This window comes from Bombina bombina, chromosome 8 (assembly GCF_027579735.1).
Source record: "Bombina bombina isolate aBomBom1 chromosome 8, aBomBom1.pri, whole genome shotgun sequence".
Lineage (NCBI taxonomy): Eukaryota > Metazoa > Chordata > Amphibia > Anura > Bombinatoridae > Bombina > Bombina bombina.
This window is the reverse complement of record NC_069506.1, coordinates 224,601,188-224,620,235: the sequence shown is the minus strand read 5'-3', so window position 1 is coordinate 224,620,235 and position 19,048 is coordinate 224,601,188. Positions and strand designations below refer to the sequence as shown.

General features: G+C 36.0%; 1 protein-coding gene across 2 annotated transcripts in view; it reads left to right on the top strand.

The window, feature by feature from the left end:
* Positions 1 to 19,048, top strand: part of LOC128638963 (guanylate-binding protein 1-like) — a 374,647-nt gene that overhangs the window by 67,812 nt on the left and 287,787 nt on the right. Inside the window, exons 2-3 of one of the 2 annotated variants that reach the window (XM_053691105.1) lie at positions 65 to 268; positions 494 to 621. In XM_053691105.1, the coding sequence (XP_053547080.1) occupies positions 94 to 268; positions 494 to 621 (303 nt within the window). In that variant the 5' untranslated portion in view covers positions 65 to 93. Of the gene's footprint in view, positions 1 to 64; positions 269 to 493; positions 622 to 19,048 lie in introns of those variants that run through there. The other variant, XM_053691106.1, reaches the window with a different exon arrangement.

The following is a 19,048-nucleotide window of genomic DNA, read 5'->3' as shown; positions in this document are numbered from 1 at the left end:
AGCACAATCTTAAAAAACTGTATTTCCTAATGGCTTAAACAATTTTTTATGTTATGATGTTTAGTATTCTGCTGCAGAATTGCATTTGCCGTAATGGATCTTCCAGTGTGTCTGATAGAAAATCAGGAAGAAAACAGGCTTGTTGTAAACAAGAAAGCTCTGCAGATTCTGGATGATATTAACCAACCTGTAGTTGTGGTAGCAATAGTGGGGAAGTATCGAACTGGAAAATCATACTTGATGAATAAACTTGCAGGACAGACAAATGGTGAGATATGTTCCCTTATATACACATAAACATCTTTAAAAAATCTATAATTTACATTTCTTGCTTCCAGACTATATATATGATTGTTTTTCTGTCTGACCAAGCATATTATATTTGGATATTAAACCAATAGTGTTACAAATTTAATTTATTCAAGCCATTTAACACCTTGTATCTCTTGAGATAATTTCACCTTTTCAGACTAATTTTTTACATATTGTTAAGGTTTTGCACTGGGATCGACAGTTGAGTCAAAGACAAAAGGTATCTGGATGTGGTGTGTTCCACATCCCACTATGGATGGCCATACCTTGGTGCTTCTGGACACAGAGGGTCTGGGAGATGTTGAGAAGGTGAGTTATGCAGCAATATTGGACCTAAATAAAATAAGATTTGCAGTTAAGGCCTAAAAATTGATTTCAATTTTTTTTTACCACTAAGATCAGTTAAAGGAAAGCACCAGTGTTAGTCAGTGCTGTGGCTAATCAGTTACTGTGTAGAAAGTTGCAGAGTGATGTAAATTTTATCATAATTATATTTGAAGAAAGCACTTTGGATGAACTTTACAGCAAAAAACAGACAATATAAATAATAAAGATGTATTACAGTGTTTTTCTTAATTAAACTCATTTTACAGAGGTTTTGAAATGAATTTCACTTTAATGAAATTGCCTCTGCATAGTTTACAGCCTTTAATGACATACTATTAAAATAAAGACTTGTGTAAATAGTATGTAACGTTACCTGATAGCTCACTTTAATAACTTTGCATGATCACAGGTCACACATCATGACATTTATCTGTATTATATGCACAAAAAATTGAGTGAAACATTCATTTATATGGCAAGTTGTATCTTTCCTAAACCACCTTACTTCACAAACCTGTCTGAAGAGATTATTTAATCATGACAATAGCTTGTTAATATGAGTAAATTCCGATTATCCTAGCTTGTGAAGGAATATTCTGGATTTTATTAAAGACACAGGCCTTTAGTTATCAACGTCTCTACTTACCTGCCTTCGCCTGCCCCAATACGCCGGCCTAAGCTCACCTCACATCGTCGCCGCAACCTGAATACGCTCGCCAAAGTTATCAAAAAAGCTGTCAAAAAGCCGTGCACCAAGTACGGGCCGATGAGCAGCGGACTGTAATAGTTATCACACATCCGATCTCGCTGCTCTTCAGCTTTTTTACAGCTTTATTGATAAGCTGTCTCTAAGCAGCCACACTAAACTACACTGTTCTACCCCCTATACCGGCGCCCCCGGAGCCCCCCGCAACTAAATAAAGTTATTAACCCCTAAACCACCGCTCCTAGACCCCGCTGCAACTATAATAAATGTATTAACCCCTAAACCGCCTCCCCCGGACCCCGCCGCCACCTACATTAAACCTATTAACCCCTATCCTACCCCCCTATACCACCGCCACCTATAATAAATTTATTAACCCCTATCCTGCGGATCCCGGACCCCGCCACAACTAAATAAATTGTTTAACCCCTAAACCACCACTCCCGGACCCCGCCGCCACCTATATTAAACTTATTAACCCCTAATCTGCCCCCCTACACCGCCGCAACCTATAATAAATTTATCAATCCCTATCCTGCCCCCCCTACACCGCCGCAACCTATAATAAAATTATTAACCCCTAAACCTAAGTCTAACAATAACCCTAACCCCACCCCCACCCCCTATCTTAAATATTAATTAAATAACTCTAAATAAATATAACTCTTATTAAATTAATTATTCCTATTTAAAACTAAATACTTACCTATAAAATGAACCCTAATATAGCTACAATATTACTAATAATTATATTGTAGCTATTTTACGATTTATTTTTATTTTACAGGCAAATTTAAATTTATTTTAACTAGGTACAATAGCTATTAAATAGTTATTAACTATTTAATAGCTACCTAGATAAAATAAAGACAAATTTACCTGTAAAATAAAAACTAACCTAAGTTTCTATTACATCCTAACACTACACTATCATTAAATAAATTAATCCTATTTAAAACTAAATACTTACCTGTAAAATAAACCCTAAGATAGCTACAATGTAATTAACAATTACATTGTAGCTATCTTAGGATTTATATTTATTTTACAGGTAACTTTGTATTTATTTTAACTAGGTAGAATAGTTATTAAATAGTTATTAACTATTTAATAACAACCTAGCTAAAAGAAATACAAAATTACCTGTAAAATAAATCCTAACCTAAGTTACAATTAAACCTAACACTACACTATCATTAAATAAATTAAATTAATTAACTACAAGTAGCTACAATTAAATAAACTAACTAAAGTACAAAAAATAAAAAAAACTGTTACAAAAAATAAAAAAATATTGCAAGATTTTTAAGCTAATTACACCTAATCTAAGCACCCTAATAAAATAACAAAGCCCCCCAAAATAAAAAAATGCCCTACCCTATTCTAAATTACAAAAGTTAACAGCTCTATTACCTTACCAGCCCTTAAAAGGGCCTTTTGCAGGGGAATGCCCCAAAGTATTCAGCTCTTTTGCATGTAAAAAAAAATACAACCCCCCAACATTAAAGCCCACCACCCACATACCCCTACTCTAACCCACCCAAACCCCCCCTTAAAAAAACCTAACACTAATCCCCTGAAGATCATCCTACCTTTAGCCGTCTTCAGCCAGCCGACCACCGATGGAACAGAAGAGGACATCTGCAGCGGCCAAAGTCGTTATCCAAGGGGCACTGAAGAGGTCTTCCATCCGATAGAAGTCTTCATCCATGCGGCATCTTCAATCTTCATCCATCCGGAGCGGAGCCTTCTTCAAACGAGTCGACGCGGAGCCATCCTCTTCCAATGATGCCTACCCGACGAATGGATATTCCTTTAAGTGAAGTCATCCAAGATGGCGTCCCTCGAATTCCGATTGGCTGATAGGATTCTATCAGCCAATCGGAATTAAGGTAGGAAAAATCTGATTGGCTGATGCAATCAGCCAATCAGATTGAGCTCGCATTCTATTGGCTGATCGGAACAGCCAATAGAATGCGAGCTCAATCTGATTGGCTGAGTCGACGCAGAGCCATCCTCTTCCAATGATGCCTACCCGACGAATGGATATTCCTTTAAGTGAAGTCATCCAAGATGGCGTCCCTCGAATTCCGATTGGCTGATAGGATTCTATCAGCCAATCGGAATTAAGGTAGGAAAAATCTGATCGGAACAGCCAATAGAATGCGAGCTCAATCTGATTGGCTGATTGGATCAGCCAATCGGATTGAACTTGAATCTGATTGGCTGATTGCATCAGCCAATCAGATTTTTCCTACCTTAATTCTGATTGGCTGATAGAATCCTATCAGCCAATTGGAATTTGAGGGACGCCATCTTGGATGACGTCACTTAAAGGAATATCCATTTGTCGGGTAGGAGTCGTTGGAAGAGGATGGCTCTGCGTCGGCTCGTTTGAAGAAGGCTCCGCTCCGGATGGATGAAGATTGAAGACGCCGCATGGATGAAGACTTCTATTGGATGGAAGACCTCTTCAGCGCCCCTTGGATGATGACTTCGGCCACTGCAGATGTCCTCTTCTGTTCCATTGGTGGTCGGCTGGCTGAAGACGGCTAAAGTTAGGATGATCTTCAGGGGGTTAGTGTTAGGTTTTTTTAAGGGGGGTTTGGTTGGGTTAGAGTAGGGGTATGTGGGTGGTGGGTTTTAATGTTGGGGGGGTTGTATTTTTTTTACATGCAAAAGAGCTGAATACTTTGGGGCATGCCCCGCAAAAGGCCCTTTTAAGGGCTGGTAAGGTAATAGAGCTGTTAACTTTTGTAATTTAAAATAGGGTAGGGCATTTTTTTATTTTGGGGGGCTTTGTTATTTTATTAGGGGGGTTAGAATAGGTGTAATTAGCTTAAAAATCTTGTAATATTTTTTTATTTTTTGTAACAGTTTTTTTTATTTTTTGTACTTTAGTTAGTTTATTTAATTGTATTTAATTGTAGCTACTTGTAGTTAATTAATTTAATTAATTTAATGATAGTGTAGTGTTAGGTTTAATTGTAACTTAGGTTAGGATTTATTTTACAGGTAAATTTGTCTTTATTTTATCTAGGTAGCTATTAAATAGTTAATAACTTTTTAATAGCTATTGTACCTAGTTAAAATAAATTTAAATTTGCCTGTAAAATAAAAATAAATCCTAAAATAGCTACAATATAATTTTTAGTAATATTGTAGCTATATTAGGGTTTATTTTATAGGTAAGTATTTAGTTTTAAATAGGAATAATTAATTTAATAAGAGTTATATTTTTTTTAGATTTATTTAATTAATATTTAAGATAGGGGGTGTTAGGTTTAGTGTTAGACTTAGGTTTAGGGGTTAATAATTTTATTATTGGTTGTGGCGGTGTAGGGGGGGCAGGATAGGGGTTGATAAATTTATTATCGGTGGCGACGGTGTAGGAGGGCAGATTAGGGGTTAATAAGTTTAATATAGGTGGCGGCGGGGTCCGGGAGCGGCGGTTTAGGGGTTAAACAATTTATTTAGGTCCAGGATCCGCAGGATAGGGGTTAATAACTTTATTATAGGTGGCGGCGTTATGGGGGGGCAGGATAGGGGTTAATAGGTATTATGTAGGTGGCGGCAGGGTCCAGGAGCAGCGGTTTAGGGGTTGATACATTTATTATAGTTTCGGAGGAGTCTAGGAGCGGCGGTTTAGGGGTTAATACATTTATTATAGTTGCGGCGGGGTCCGGGAGCAGCGGTTTAGGGGTTAGCATGTTTAATGTAAGTGGCGGCGGTGTAGGGGGCAGATTAGGGGTGTTTAGACTCGGGGTACATGTTAGGGTGTTAGGTGCAGATGTTTCCCATAGGAATCAATGGGATGTCGGGCAGCAGTGAACATGAACTTTCGCTATGGTCAGACTCCCATTGATTCCTATGGGATCCGCCACCTCCAGGGCGGCGGATTGAAAACCAGGTACGCTGGGCCGGAAAAGTGCCAAGCGTACCTGCTAGTTTTTTGATAACTAGCAAAAGTAGTCAGATTGTGCCGAACTTGTGTTCGGAACATCTGGAGTGACGTAAGAATTGATCTGTGTCGGACTGAGTCCCGCGGATCGAAGCTTACGTCACTATATTCTACTTTTGCCGGTGTGTAGGGCTTGATAACTTAGGCGAATCAGACTCGCCACAAATATGCTGAGGAATTCCAGCGTATTTGAGGTTGATGGCTTGATAACTAGAGGCCACAGAAACAAATATTTGGCATATCTCTATTTTACTTCTCAAACTGCAGAATTTTAAAGTGATGAATACAATAGATAAATGTCAAAATTTAAAAAAGTCAATTAAAGAGAGACCAAAAAGTATTGAAAGGGCTAGACTGTTGAATATTGCATACATGGACCAATTAGCAGAGTCATAGTGGCCATAAACAGTCCAATAAGCACCCTAACCTCTTCTTTCTTGCTTCCTAAAGGAGATAAAATCAAACATGCAATAACTTAAACTGAAGAACATCAAGAGAATAGGTCCGTAAAAAAGAACAAAAATATAATGAAGAGAAACCATAATTTATGTAAAAACTTACCTGATAAATCCATTTCTTTCATATTGGCAAGAGTCCATGAGCTAGTGATGCATGGGATATACAATCCTACCAGGAAGAGCAAAATTTCCCAAACCTCAAAATGCCTATAAATACACCCCTCACCACACCCACAATTCAATTTAATGAACAGCCAAGTAGTGGGGTGAAAAAGAAAGGAGTAAAAAGCATCAACAAAGGAATTTGGGAATAATTGTGCTTTATACAAAAAGATCATAACCACCATAAAAAGGGTGAGCCTCATGGACTCTTGTCAATATGAAAGAAATGAATCTATCAGGTAAGTTCTTACATAAATTATGCTTTCTTTCATGTAATTGGCAAGAGTCCATGAGCTAGTAACGTATGGGATAGAAATACCCAAGATGTGGAACTCCACACAAAACGGTAGAATTTAGTAAATGTATGCAAAGAAGACCAAGTTGCTGCTTTGCAAATCTGATCAACTGAAGCTTCATTCTTAAAAGCCCACGACGTGGAGACTGATCTAGTAGAATGAGCTGTAATTCTCTGAGGCGGGGCCTGACCCGACATCAAAGAAGCCTGATGAATCAAAAGCTCTAATCAAGATGCCAAGGAAATTACAGAAGCCTTCTGAACTTTCCTAGAACCAGAAAAGATAACAAATAGACTAGAAGTCTTTCTGAAATCTTTAGTAGCTTCAACATAATATTTCAAAGCTCTTACCACATCCAAAGAATGCAAGGATTTCTCCAAAGTATTCTTAGGATTAGGACACAAAGAAGGGACAACAATTTCTCTATTAATGTTGTTAGAATTCACAACCTTAGGTAAAAATTTAAATGAAGTCCGCAAAACTGCCTTATCGTGATGGAAAATCAGAAAAGGAGATTCACAAGAAAGAGCAGATAATTCAGAAACTCTTCTAGCAGAAGAGATGGCCAAAAGGAACAACACTTTCCAAGAAAGTAGTTTAATGTCCAAAGAATGTATAGGCTCAAAAGGAGGAGCCTGTAACGCCTTCAAACCCAAATTAAGACTCCAAGGAGGAGAGATTGATTTAACGATAGGCTTGATACGGACCAAAGCATGTACAAAACAGTGAATATTAGCAATCTTTCTGTGAAATAAAACAGAAAGAGCAGAGATTTGTCCCTTTAAGAAACTTGCAGACAAACCTTTATCCAAACCATCCCGAAGAAACTGTAAAATTCTAGGAATTCTAAAAGAATGCCTGGAGAATTTATGAGAAGAACAGCATGAAATATGTCTTCCAAACTTGATAATAAATCTTCCTAGAAAAAGATTTACGAGCCTGTAACATAGTATTAATCACTGAGTCAGAGAAACCTCTATGACTAAGCACTAGGCGTTCAATTTCCATACCTTCAAATTTAATGATTTGAGATCCTGGTGGAAAAACGGACCTTGAGACAGAAGGTCTAGCCTTAATGGAAGTGGCCAAGGTTTGCAGCTGGACATCCGAACAAGATCCGCATACCAAAACCTGGATCCCTGGACCTGGATAGGTACCTGAGAAGTTTCTTGTTTAGATGGGAAGCCATCAGATCTATTTCTGAAATACCCCACATCTGAACAATCTGAGAAAACACATCTGGATGGAGCGACCACTCCCCCGGATGAAAAGTCTGACAGCTGAGATAATCCACTTCCCAATTGTCTATACCTGGGATATGAACCGCAAAAATTAGACAGGAGCTGGATTCCACTCAAGCAAGTATTCTAGATACTTCTTTCATGGCTTGGGGACTGTGAGCCCAACCTGATGATTTACATATGCCACAGTTGTGATATTGTCTGTCTGAAAACAAATGAATGGTTCTCTCTTCAACAGATGCCACACCTGAAGAGCCCTGAAGATAGCATGGAGTTCTAAAATATTGATTGGTAACCTCGCCTCTTGAGGTTTCCAAACCCCTTGTGCTGTCAGAGATCCCCAGACAGCTCCCCAACCTGAAAGACTTGCATCTGTTGTAATCACAGTCCAGGTTCGATGAACGAAAGAGGCCCCTTGAACTATACGATGGTGATGTAACCAACAAGTCAGAGAGAGTCGAACATTGGGATTTAAGGATATTAATTGTGATATCTTTGTATAATCCCTGCACCATTGGTTCAGCATACAAAGCTGGGGAGGTCTCATATGAAAATGAGCAGAGGGGATCGTGTGCAATGCTGCAGTCATGAGACCTAAAACTTCCATGCACATAGCCACTGAAGGGAATGACTGAGACTGAAGGTTCCGACAGCGACAAGCTGAAACCAATTTTAATCGTCTCTTGTCTGTTAGAGACAGAGTCATGGACACTAAATCTATTTGGTAACCTAAAAAGGTGACCCTTGTCTGAGGAATCAAAGAACTTTTTGGAAAATTGATCCTCCGACCATGTCTTTAAAGAAACAACACTAGTTGATTTGTGTGAGATTCTGCAGAATGTAAAGACTGAGATAGTAAAAATATATCGTCCAAATAAGGAAATACCGCAATACCCCGTTCTCTGATTACAGAGAGTAGGGCACCGAGAACCTTCAAAAAGATTCTTGGAGCTGTCGCTAGGCCATACGGAAGAGCAACAAATTGGTAATGCTTGTTTAGAAAAGAAAATCTCAGAAACTGATAATGGTCTGGATGAATTGGAATATGAAGATAAGCATCCTGTAAGTCTATTGAACATATAATGCCCTTGCTGAACAAAAGGCAGAATAGTCCTTATAGTTATCATTTTGAAAGTTGTCACTCTTACATAACGATTCAAAATTTTCAGATCCAGAACTGGCCGAATTTTCTTTCTCTGGGACAATGAATAGATTTGAATAAAACTTTAAAGTACAGAGAATGAAATACCAGCGCTAATCAAAACAGATCTTCAAAATACACAAGAGCTCCCTTCTGTATATAAACCAATCTTTGTATATACAAAGAAAATATTGTTCCAATCCCTGTATATACAAAGAAAATATTTGTAACTAAATATTTTTACACATAAAGTATTGCACACGAAGTAATACACTACAATAATATGCCAATAAAGTTAGAAATAAAACATTTTTAACAAAAACAATGCAAACCTAGATTCCAAAAAAATAGTCCCGTGTGAAATAGAGATAATGTCCAATGTTTGGAATAGACCAAGGTTATATCCCAAAATGATGCAGCTTCTCTTTTGGTGATGATTCCTGTAATCACCAGAGTCACGTAGAAACTAGAGCAAAAGAGGTACAAGAAGCGCAAACAAGCTTGAGTATTTTATTATAGACAAATATTTAAAATAAACATAGTAACTTACACTTAGGTAAGCAGATGTATTCCCCGGTTAAAATCAGAAACAGCAGCAGTCTGAGTCCTGAACAAGCAGGCAGAAATATGTCCAGATGTAGCGGTGGACCGCCGAACAGAAAGTCGGCGTCTGACGTCACTGCGAGATACAGGATCTGGAGCGTCCCCCTTTAGGCCTCAACCTCTCAGCTGTCAAAACTGTCTGAAGAGACAAGTCACCCTTCGTGAGATCCCTACGCGTTTCGTCCGGACCCGGCCGGACTTTTTCAAGGGTAAAGTTTGTAAAAAGTTCCAATGTGGTGATTCAGAGGGATATCGCATAACCAATTTATACACAGAGCAAGAGCGCCCTCTGATGGTATATAGTACACAAAACACCCTATTACATGATAAAATAAAATAAACGACCCAAAAACAATATTGAAATATATGAAACATAATCCATACAGAGATCAATATTATGCAATCATGATATAAAAAACATATATACATAATCATCCTAATAAACAAACAAAACCAAATTATGAAACAAAATTAATCTTCAAAAAATCACTATAACCATAAGTAAACACTCCACTGGTAAAATTTGATATACATAAATTAATTGTCAAGAATCAAAATACATTCACAAATTTGTCCAGACATAATTAAATAAATAAAGATAATCACATTTAAATATCATATAAAATAATATATAAAAATATATATATATATACACACTGTACTATAAAAAAAAAAAAAAAAAAAAAAAAAAAAATTAATTATATATATATATATATATATATATATATATATATATATATGGGCAGGTCAAATCCATCTAAAAAAGTACTAAAGGAAATAAGAATTTACTTTGAAGGAAAAGAGGCAGCGGGTCAATAGAAGGACATACAATCATCTACAAAGAACACACACACAAAACACATCCCTACCATCTAGTAACAATAATTTTTAACAGACTCATCATCACATCCTATAAATATCCTTCATGGCAGTGAAATAAAGATGTCATGAGTATATTCAAAAAATTATTAATAATTTGTCATAAGTGGAATAAAACTATCATAAGTATTTTTAATAATTCAGAAAAATCCAAAAAATTCCCCTTAAAAAGTTCCTTATAAAAAATTCCTTAAATTAATAAGATACTCCAACAAAGAGTACTAAAAATTAAAATAAACTAGGAAAATTAATTAATAAATTTGTTTCCAAAATCTCCACACATACTCTTATAAAAACACATACATAAACCTCAGATACATCTTCCAAAACAAGAAGTACATATGAGCGGCAAGGTCCAAATCAACATTAAGACCTCTAGGTTGCAGACTACCTAGTTTGTAAATCCAGTATGTCTCCTGTTGGGAGACATACTGGATTTACAAACTAGGTAGTCTGCAACCTAGAGGTCTTAATGTTGATTTGGACCTTGCCGCTCATATGTAATTCTTGTTTTGGAAGATGTATCTGAGGTTTATGTATGTGTTTTTATAAGAGTATGTGTGGAGATTTTGGAAACAAATTTATTAATTAATTTTCCTAGTTTATTTTAATTTTTAGTACTCTTTGTTGGAGTATCTTATTAATTTAAGGAATTTTTTATAAGGAACTTTTTAAGGGGAATTTTTTGGATTTTTCTGAATTATTAAAAATACTTATGATAGTTTTATTCCACTTATGACAAATTATTAATAATTTTTTGAATATACTCATGACATCTTTATTTCACTGCCATGAAGGATATTTATAGGATGTGATGATGAGTCTGTTAAAAATTATTGTTACTAGATGGTAGGGATGTGTTTTGTGTGTGTGTTCTTTGTAGATGATTGTATGTCCTTCTATTGACCCGCTGCCTCTTTTCCTTCAAAGTAAATTCTTATTTCCTTTAGTACTTTTTTAGATGGATTTGACCTGCCCATATATATATATATATATATATATATATATAATTAATTTTTTTTTTTTTTTTTTATAGTACAGTGTGTATATATATATATATTTTTATATATTATTTTATATGATATTTAAATGTGATTATCTTTATTTATTTAATTATGTCTGGACAAATTTGTGAATGTATTTTGATTCTTGACAATTAATTTATGTATATCAAATTTTACCAGTGGAGTGTTTACTTATGGTTATAGTGATTTTTTGAAGATTAATTTTGTTTCATAATTTGGTTTTGTTTGTTTATTAGGATGATTATGTATATATGTTTTTTATATCATGATTGCATAATATTGATCTCTGTATGGATTATGTTTCATATATTTCAATATTGTTTTTGGGTCGTTTATTTTATTTTATCATGTAATAGGGTGTTTTGTGTACTATATACCATCAGAGGGCGCTCTTGCTCTGTGTATAAATTGGTTATGCGATATCCCTCTGAATCACCACATTGGAACTTTTTACAAACTTTACCCTTGAAAAAGTCCGGCCGGGTCCGGACGAAACGCGTAGGGATCTCACGAAGGGTGACTTGTCTCTTCAGACAGTTTTGACAGCTGAGAGGTTGAGGCCTAAAGGGGGACGCTCCAGATCCTGTATCTCGCAGTGACGTCAGACGCCGACTTTCTGTTCGGCGGTCCACCGCTACATCTGGACATATTTCTGCCTGCTTGTTCAGGACTCAGACTGCTGCTGTTTCTGATTTTAACCGGGGAATACATCTGCTTACCTAAGTGTAAGTTACTATGTTTATTTTAAATATTTGTCTATAATAAAATACTCAAGCTTGTTTGCGCTTCTTGTACCTCTTTTGCTCTAGATTTGAATAAAACCCCAGACCCTGTTCCTGAAACGGAACTGGCATGACTACCCCGGAAAGCTCCAGGTCTAAAACACACTTCAGAAAAGCTTGAGCCTTAACTGGATTTACTGGGATGAGAGAAAAAACCTTCTCACAGGAGGTCTTACTCTGAATCTTATTCGGTACCCTTGAGAGACAATACTCTGAATCCAATGATTTTGGACAGAATCTGCCCAAATGTTTTGAAATAATCTTAATCTGCCCCCTACCAGCTGAGCTGGAATGAGGGCCCTACCTTCATGCAGACTTGGGGGCTGGCTTTGGTTTCTTAAACGGTTTGGATTTACTCCAACTTGAAGAAGGTTTCCAATGGGAACCAGATTCTTTGGGGGAAGGATTAGGTTACTGTTCCTTATTTTGTCGAAAGGAACAAAAGCAGTAAAAAGCTTTAGATTTACCCTTAGGTCTTTTATCCTGAGGCAAAAAAACTCCCTTCCCCCCAGTGACAGTTGAAATAATCGAATCCAACTGAGAACCAAATAATTTATTACCTTGGAAAGAAAGAGATAGTAATCTAGACTTAGATACCATGTCAGCATTCCAATATTTAAGCCACAAAGCTCTTCTAGCTAACATAGCTAAAGACATAGATTTAACATCAATTTTGATGATATAAAAAATGGCATCACAAATAAAATGATTAGCATGTTGAAGCAAGCGAACAATGCTAGACAAATCAGGATCCGTTTCCTGTTGCGCTAAACTTTCCAACCAAAAAGTTGTTGTAGCTGCAACATCAGCCATAGAAATGGGAGGCCTGAGGAGATGACCAGAATATAAATAAGCTTTCCTTATATTCCTATCTAAAGGGTCTTTAAATGAAGTACTATCTTCCAGAGGAATAGTAGTACGTTCAGCAAGAGTAGAAATAGCCCCATCAACTTTGGGGATCTTTTCCCAAAACTCCAATCTAACTGCTGGCAAAGGATACTATTTTCTAAATCTTGAAGATGGAATAAAAGAAGTACCAGGCCTATTCCATTGCTTAGAAATCATATCAGAAATAGCATCAGGAACTGGAAAAACCTCTGGAGTAACCACAGGAGGTTTATAAACAGAATTTAAATGTTTACTAGTTTTAATATCAAGAGGACTAGTTTCCTCAATATCCAATGTAATCAACACTTCTTTTAACAAGGAACGAATATACTCCATTTTAAATAAATAAGTAGATTTGTCAGTGTCAATATCTGAGGAAGGGATCTTCTGATGTCAGATGAGGATAATTCAGTATGTTGTCGGTCATTAGAAATTTCATCAACTTTATGAGAAATTTTAAAAGACCTTTTACATTTATTAGAAGGCGGGATGGCAGACAAAGCCTTCTGAATCGCATCAGCAATAAAATCTTTTATATTCACAGGTATATCTTGTACATTAGATGTTAAAGGAATAACAGGCATAGTACTATTACTGATGGACACATTCTTTGCATGTAAAAGCTTATCATGACAACTATTACATACCACAGCTGGAGATATAATCTCCACAAATTTACAACAAATGCACTTAGCTTTGGTAGAACTGTTATCATGCAGCAGGGTTCCAACAGTGGTTTCTGAGACAGGATCAGATTGAGACATCTTGCAATTGTAAGAGAAAAAACAACATATAAAGCAAAATTATCAATTTCCTTATATGGCAGTTTCAGGAATGGGACAAATATGCAGCATAGCCCTCTAACATAGAAAAAGGCAAGAGGTACATAGGAATGGGATTTTAAATAATGAAATTATTTGGCGCCAAGTATGACGCACAACGTTACATCCGGAAATGACACACATCGTCATTGACGATGCAACCTTGAGCAAGGAACTCAGCGATAAATAAGATGCCGGAAATAACAAATTTGCGTCATCGGACGTAACTTTGCGGCAAAAAAATTATCGCTCCAAGAATTACGCAATAAACTTCGGCATTTTGTGTCCTTGCAAGCCTAATTTTTCCCATGAAATTTAAAGAGAAAACAGTCAATAGAACACCCCAGGTAAGAAAAAATATTTTCCTAAATATGCTTTTCCCAAATATGAACTGACAGTCTGCAAAAGGAAATATACATAAACCTGACTCATGGCAAATATAAGTACAATACATATATTTAGAACTTTATATTAATACATAAAGTGCCAAACCATAGCTGAGAGTGTCTTAAGTAATGAAAACATACTTACCAAAAGACACCCATCCACATATAGATCTCCCGTGAGGAAAACCATTACATTCAATAGGTGATACTCCCTTCACAACCCTCTGACATTCGCTGTACTCTGAGAGGAATCTGGCTTTAAAATGCTAAGAAGTGCATATCAACGTAGAATCAAAGCACAAACTTACTTCACCACCTCCATAGGAGGCAAAGTTTGTAAAACTGAATTGTGGATGTGGTGAGGGGTGTATTTATAGGCATTTTGAGGAAACTTTGCCCCTCCTGGTAGAATTGTATATCCCATAGGTCAATAGCTCTTGCCAATTACATGGAAGAAATCTAGATTATTCTTTTACAAGCTATGATAATCGGAATTTTATTACAAGGTCAGATACTCATATTTTGCTAGTTTAAAAGCTAAACTAACAAAATAAATGTTAAAAAAAATAAATGGCTATGTTTACATTTCTGCAGTGTTTGTGTTTAGCTGTAATTTACCTCTTACTCATTTACTGTACCCACACATATTATTTACCGTTTTTCTCGCCATTAAATGAACTTTCTAAAGATACCATTATTTTCATCATATTTTATAATTTACCATAACATTTTATATAAAATGTGATAAAAAAATGGAAAAAACACACTTTGACCCCCAAAATCTATTACACATCTACAACCACCAAAAAACACCCATGAGTTTCAAATTTTTGTCATGAGTTTAGAAATACCAAATGTTTATATGTCCCTTGCTTTTTTTGCAAGTTATAGGGCAATAAGTACAAGTAGCACTTTGCTATTTCCAAACCATTTCCAAACCTTTTTTTTTTTTCTTCAAAACTAGCAATAATTACATTGGAACACTGATATCTGTCAGAAATTACTGAACAACCCTTCACATGTATATATTTTTAAAAAGAAGACAACCTAAGGTATTAAACTTGGGGTATTTTGACTCTTTTCATGCAACCATTTTACCACCAATCAATGCCAAAGTTTGAAAAGAAAAAATAAGTGGAACATTTTTGACAAAATAGCAATTTAAGAATACATGTACTGAGAACGTTTAGGGTTACTGCAAAATGACACCCCAATATGTGTTCAGTAACATCTCCTGAGTACAGTGATACCACCCATGTATAGGTGTGCTGGGTTCTCTGAGGGCTAAAAGGCCTTATTTATAGGGGGTGCATTCCAGTTTTCCAACTTGGGAATTTTCACATATGTCATCATGCACCCATGTCCTATTTAGGAAATTTCTGAAGCCAGCCAATGAAATTTACCCCATAAAACCATATATTTTTGAAAATTATACACCCTAGGGTATTTGAAATTATTGTTATTTTAACACTTTCCATGCATTAATTCAACCACTAGTCTTTGTCAAACTTTTGGGTAGTCATTTTTTTGTGTTATTTTTCATACACATTGCACTTTAGGCATGGCTTTTCAATTCCTGTGTATGTGTTACTGCCAAAAAACAACTCAATATGTGTTCAAAAACATCTCCTGAGTACAGAGATACCAGCCATGAATAGTTTGTCTTGTTCTCAGGGGGCTAAAAGGCCTTATTTTTAGGGGGCGTATTACAGTATTCCAACTTGACATTTTCAAATCTGTCATCATGCACCCATGTCCTATTTGGGACATTTCTGAAGCCTGACAATGTAATTTACCCCCATCAAACCATATATTTTTTAAACATAGACACCCTAGGGTATTTGAAATGATATTTTAATCATTTCCATGCACTACTAATTCAACCACAAGTCTTATTTTCAACCACAAGTCTTTGTCAAACTTTTGGGTAGTCATTTTTTTGTGTTATTTTTCATACACATTGTACTTTAAGCATGGATTCTCAATTCCTGTTATGTGATACTGCCAAAAAACACCTCAATATGTATTCAACAACATCTCCTGAGTAAAGTGATACCACCCATGAATAGGTTTGTCTGGTTCTCAGTGGGCTAAAAGCCTTATTTTTAAGGGGTGTATTCCAGTTTTCCAACTTGAAATTTTCACATCTGTCATCATGCACCCATGTCCTTTTTGGGACATTTCTGAAGCCGACCAATGTAATTTATATATATTTTTGAAAAGTAGACACCCTAGGGTATTTGAAATGGTGGTATTTTAACACTTTTCATGTACTAATTCAAACACCAGTCTTTGTCAAACTTTTGGGTGGTCATTTTTTGTGTTATTTTTCATACAAATTGTAGTTTAGGCATGGATTGTCAATTCCTGTTATGTGACACTGCTAAAAAAAACACCTCAATATGTGTTTGACAACATCTCCTGAGTACAGCGATACCACCCATGAATAGGTTTATCTGGTTCTCAGGGGGTTAAAAAGGCCTTATTTTTAGGGGGCGCATTCCAGTTTTCCAACTTGAAATTTTCACATTGGTCATCATGCACCCATATCCTATTTGGGACATTTTTGAAGCCGGTCAATATAATTTACCCCCATCAAACCATATATTTTTGAAAAGTAGACACACTAGGGTATTTAAATTGGTCGTATCTTAATACTTTCCATGCACTAATTCAACCACCAGTCTTTGTCAAACTTTTGGTTAGTTATTTTTTTTGTGTTATTTTTCATACACATTGTAGTTTAGGCATGGATTATCAATTCCTGTTATGTGATACTGGCAAAAAACATCTCAATATGTATTCAAAAACATCTCCTGAGTACAGAGATACCACCCATGAATAGGTTTGTCTGGTTCTCAGGGGGCTAAAAGGCCTTATTTTTAAGGGGTGCATTCCAGTTTTCCAACTTGAAATTTTCACATCTGTCATCATGCACCCATGTCCTATTTAGGAAATTTCTGAAGCCAGCCAATGTAATTTACCCCATCAAACCATATATTTTTGAAACTTAGACACCTTAGGGTATTTGAAATTGTAGTATTTTAACACTTTCAATGCATTAATTCAACCACTAGTCTTTGTCAAACTTTTGGGTAGTCATTTTTTTGTGTTATTTTTCATACACATTGCACTTTAGGCATGGCTTTTCAATTCCTGTTTATGTGTTACTGCCAAAAAACAACTCAATATGTGTTCAAAAACATCTCCTGAGTACAGAGATACCACCCATGAATAGTTTGTCTGGTTCTCAGGGGGCTAAAAGGCCGTATTTTTAGGGGGCGTATTACAGTATTCCAACTTGACATTTTCAAATCTGTCATCATGCACCCATGTCCTATTTGGGACATTTCTGAAGCCGGACAATGTAATTTACCCCCATCAAACCATATATTTTTTAAACAGTGACACCCTAGGGTATTTGAAATGGTATTTTAATAATTTCCATGCACTACTAATTCAACCACAAGTCTTATTTTCAACCACAAGTCTTTGTCAAACTGTTGGGTAGTCATTTTTTTTGTGTTATTTTTCATACACATTGTACTTTAGGCATGGATTCTCAATTCCTGTTATGTGATACTGGCAAAAAACATCTCAATATGTATTCAAAAACATCTCCTGAGTACAGTGATACCACCCATGAATAGGTTTGTCTGGTTCTCAGGGGGCTAAAAGGCCTTATTTTTAGGGGGTGCATTCCAGTTTTCCAACTTGAAATTTTCACATCTGTCATCATGCACCCATGTCCTATTTAGGAAATTTCTGAAGCCAGCCAATGTAATTTACCCCATCAAACCATACATTTTTGAAAATTAGACACCTTAGGGTATTTGAAATTGTTGTATTTTAACACTTTCCATGCATTAATTCAATCACTAGTCTTTGTCAAACTTTTGGGTAGTCATTTTTTTGTGTTATTTTTCATACACATTGCACTTTAGGCATGGCTTTTCAATTCCTGTTTATGTGTTACTGCCAAAAAACAACTCAATATGTGTTCAAAAACATCTCCTGAGTACAGAGATACCACCCATGAATAGTTTGTCTGGTTCTCAGGGGGCTAAAAGGCCTTATTTTTAGGGGGCGTATTACAGTATTCCAACTTGACATTTTCAAATCTGTCATCATGCACCCATGTCCTATTTGGGACATTTCTGAAGCCGGACAATGTAATTTATCCCCATCAAATCATATATTTTTTAAACGTAGACATCCTAGGATATTTGAAATGCAATTTTAATAATTTCCATGCACTACTAATTCATCCACAAGTCTTTGTCAAACTTTTGGGTAGTCATTTTTTTGTGTTATTTTTCATACACATTGAACTTTAGGCATGGATTCTCAATTCCTGTTATATGATACTGCCAAAAAACACCTCAATATGTGTTCAACAACATCTCCTGAGTAAAGTGATACCACCCATGAATAGGTTTGTTTTGTTCTCAGTGGGCTAAAAGGCCTTATTTTTAAGGGGTATATTCCAGTTTTCCAACTTGAAATTTTCACATCTGTCATCATGCACCCATGTCCTTTTTGGGACATTTCTGAAGCCGACCAATGTAATTTATATATATTTTTGAAAAGTAGACACCCTAGGGTATTTGAAATGGTGGTATTTTAACACTTTTCATGTACTAATTCAAACACCAGTTTTTGTCAAACTTTTGGGTAGTCATTTTTTTGTGTTATTTTTCATACAAATTGTAGTTTAGGCATGGATTCTTAGTTCCTGTTATATGTTACTGCCAAAAAACACCTCAATATGTGTTTAACAACATCTCCTGAGTACAGCGATACCACCCATGAAATAGGTTTATCTTGTTCTCAGGGGGCTAAAAGGCCTTATTTTTAGGGGGCACATTCCAGTTTTCCAACTTGAAATTTTCACATCGGTCATCATGCACCCATATCCTATTTGGGACATTTTTTAAGCCGGTCAATGTAATTTACCCCCATCAAACCATATATTTTTGAAAAGTAGACACACTAGGGTATTTAAATTGGGGGTATCTTAACACTTTCCATGCACTAATTCAACCACCAGTCTTTGTCAA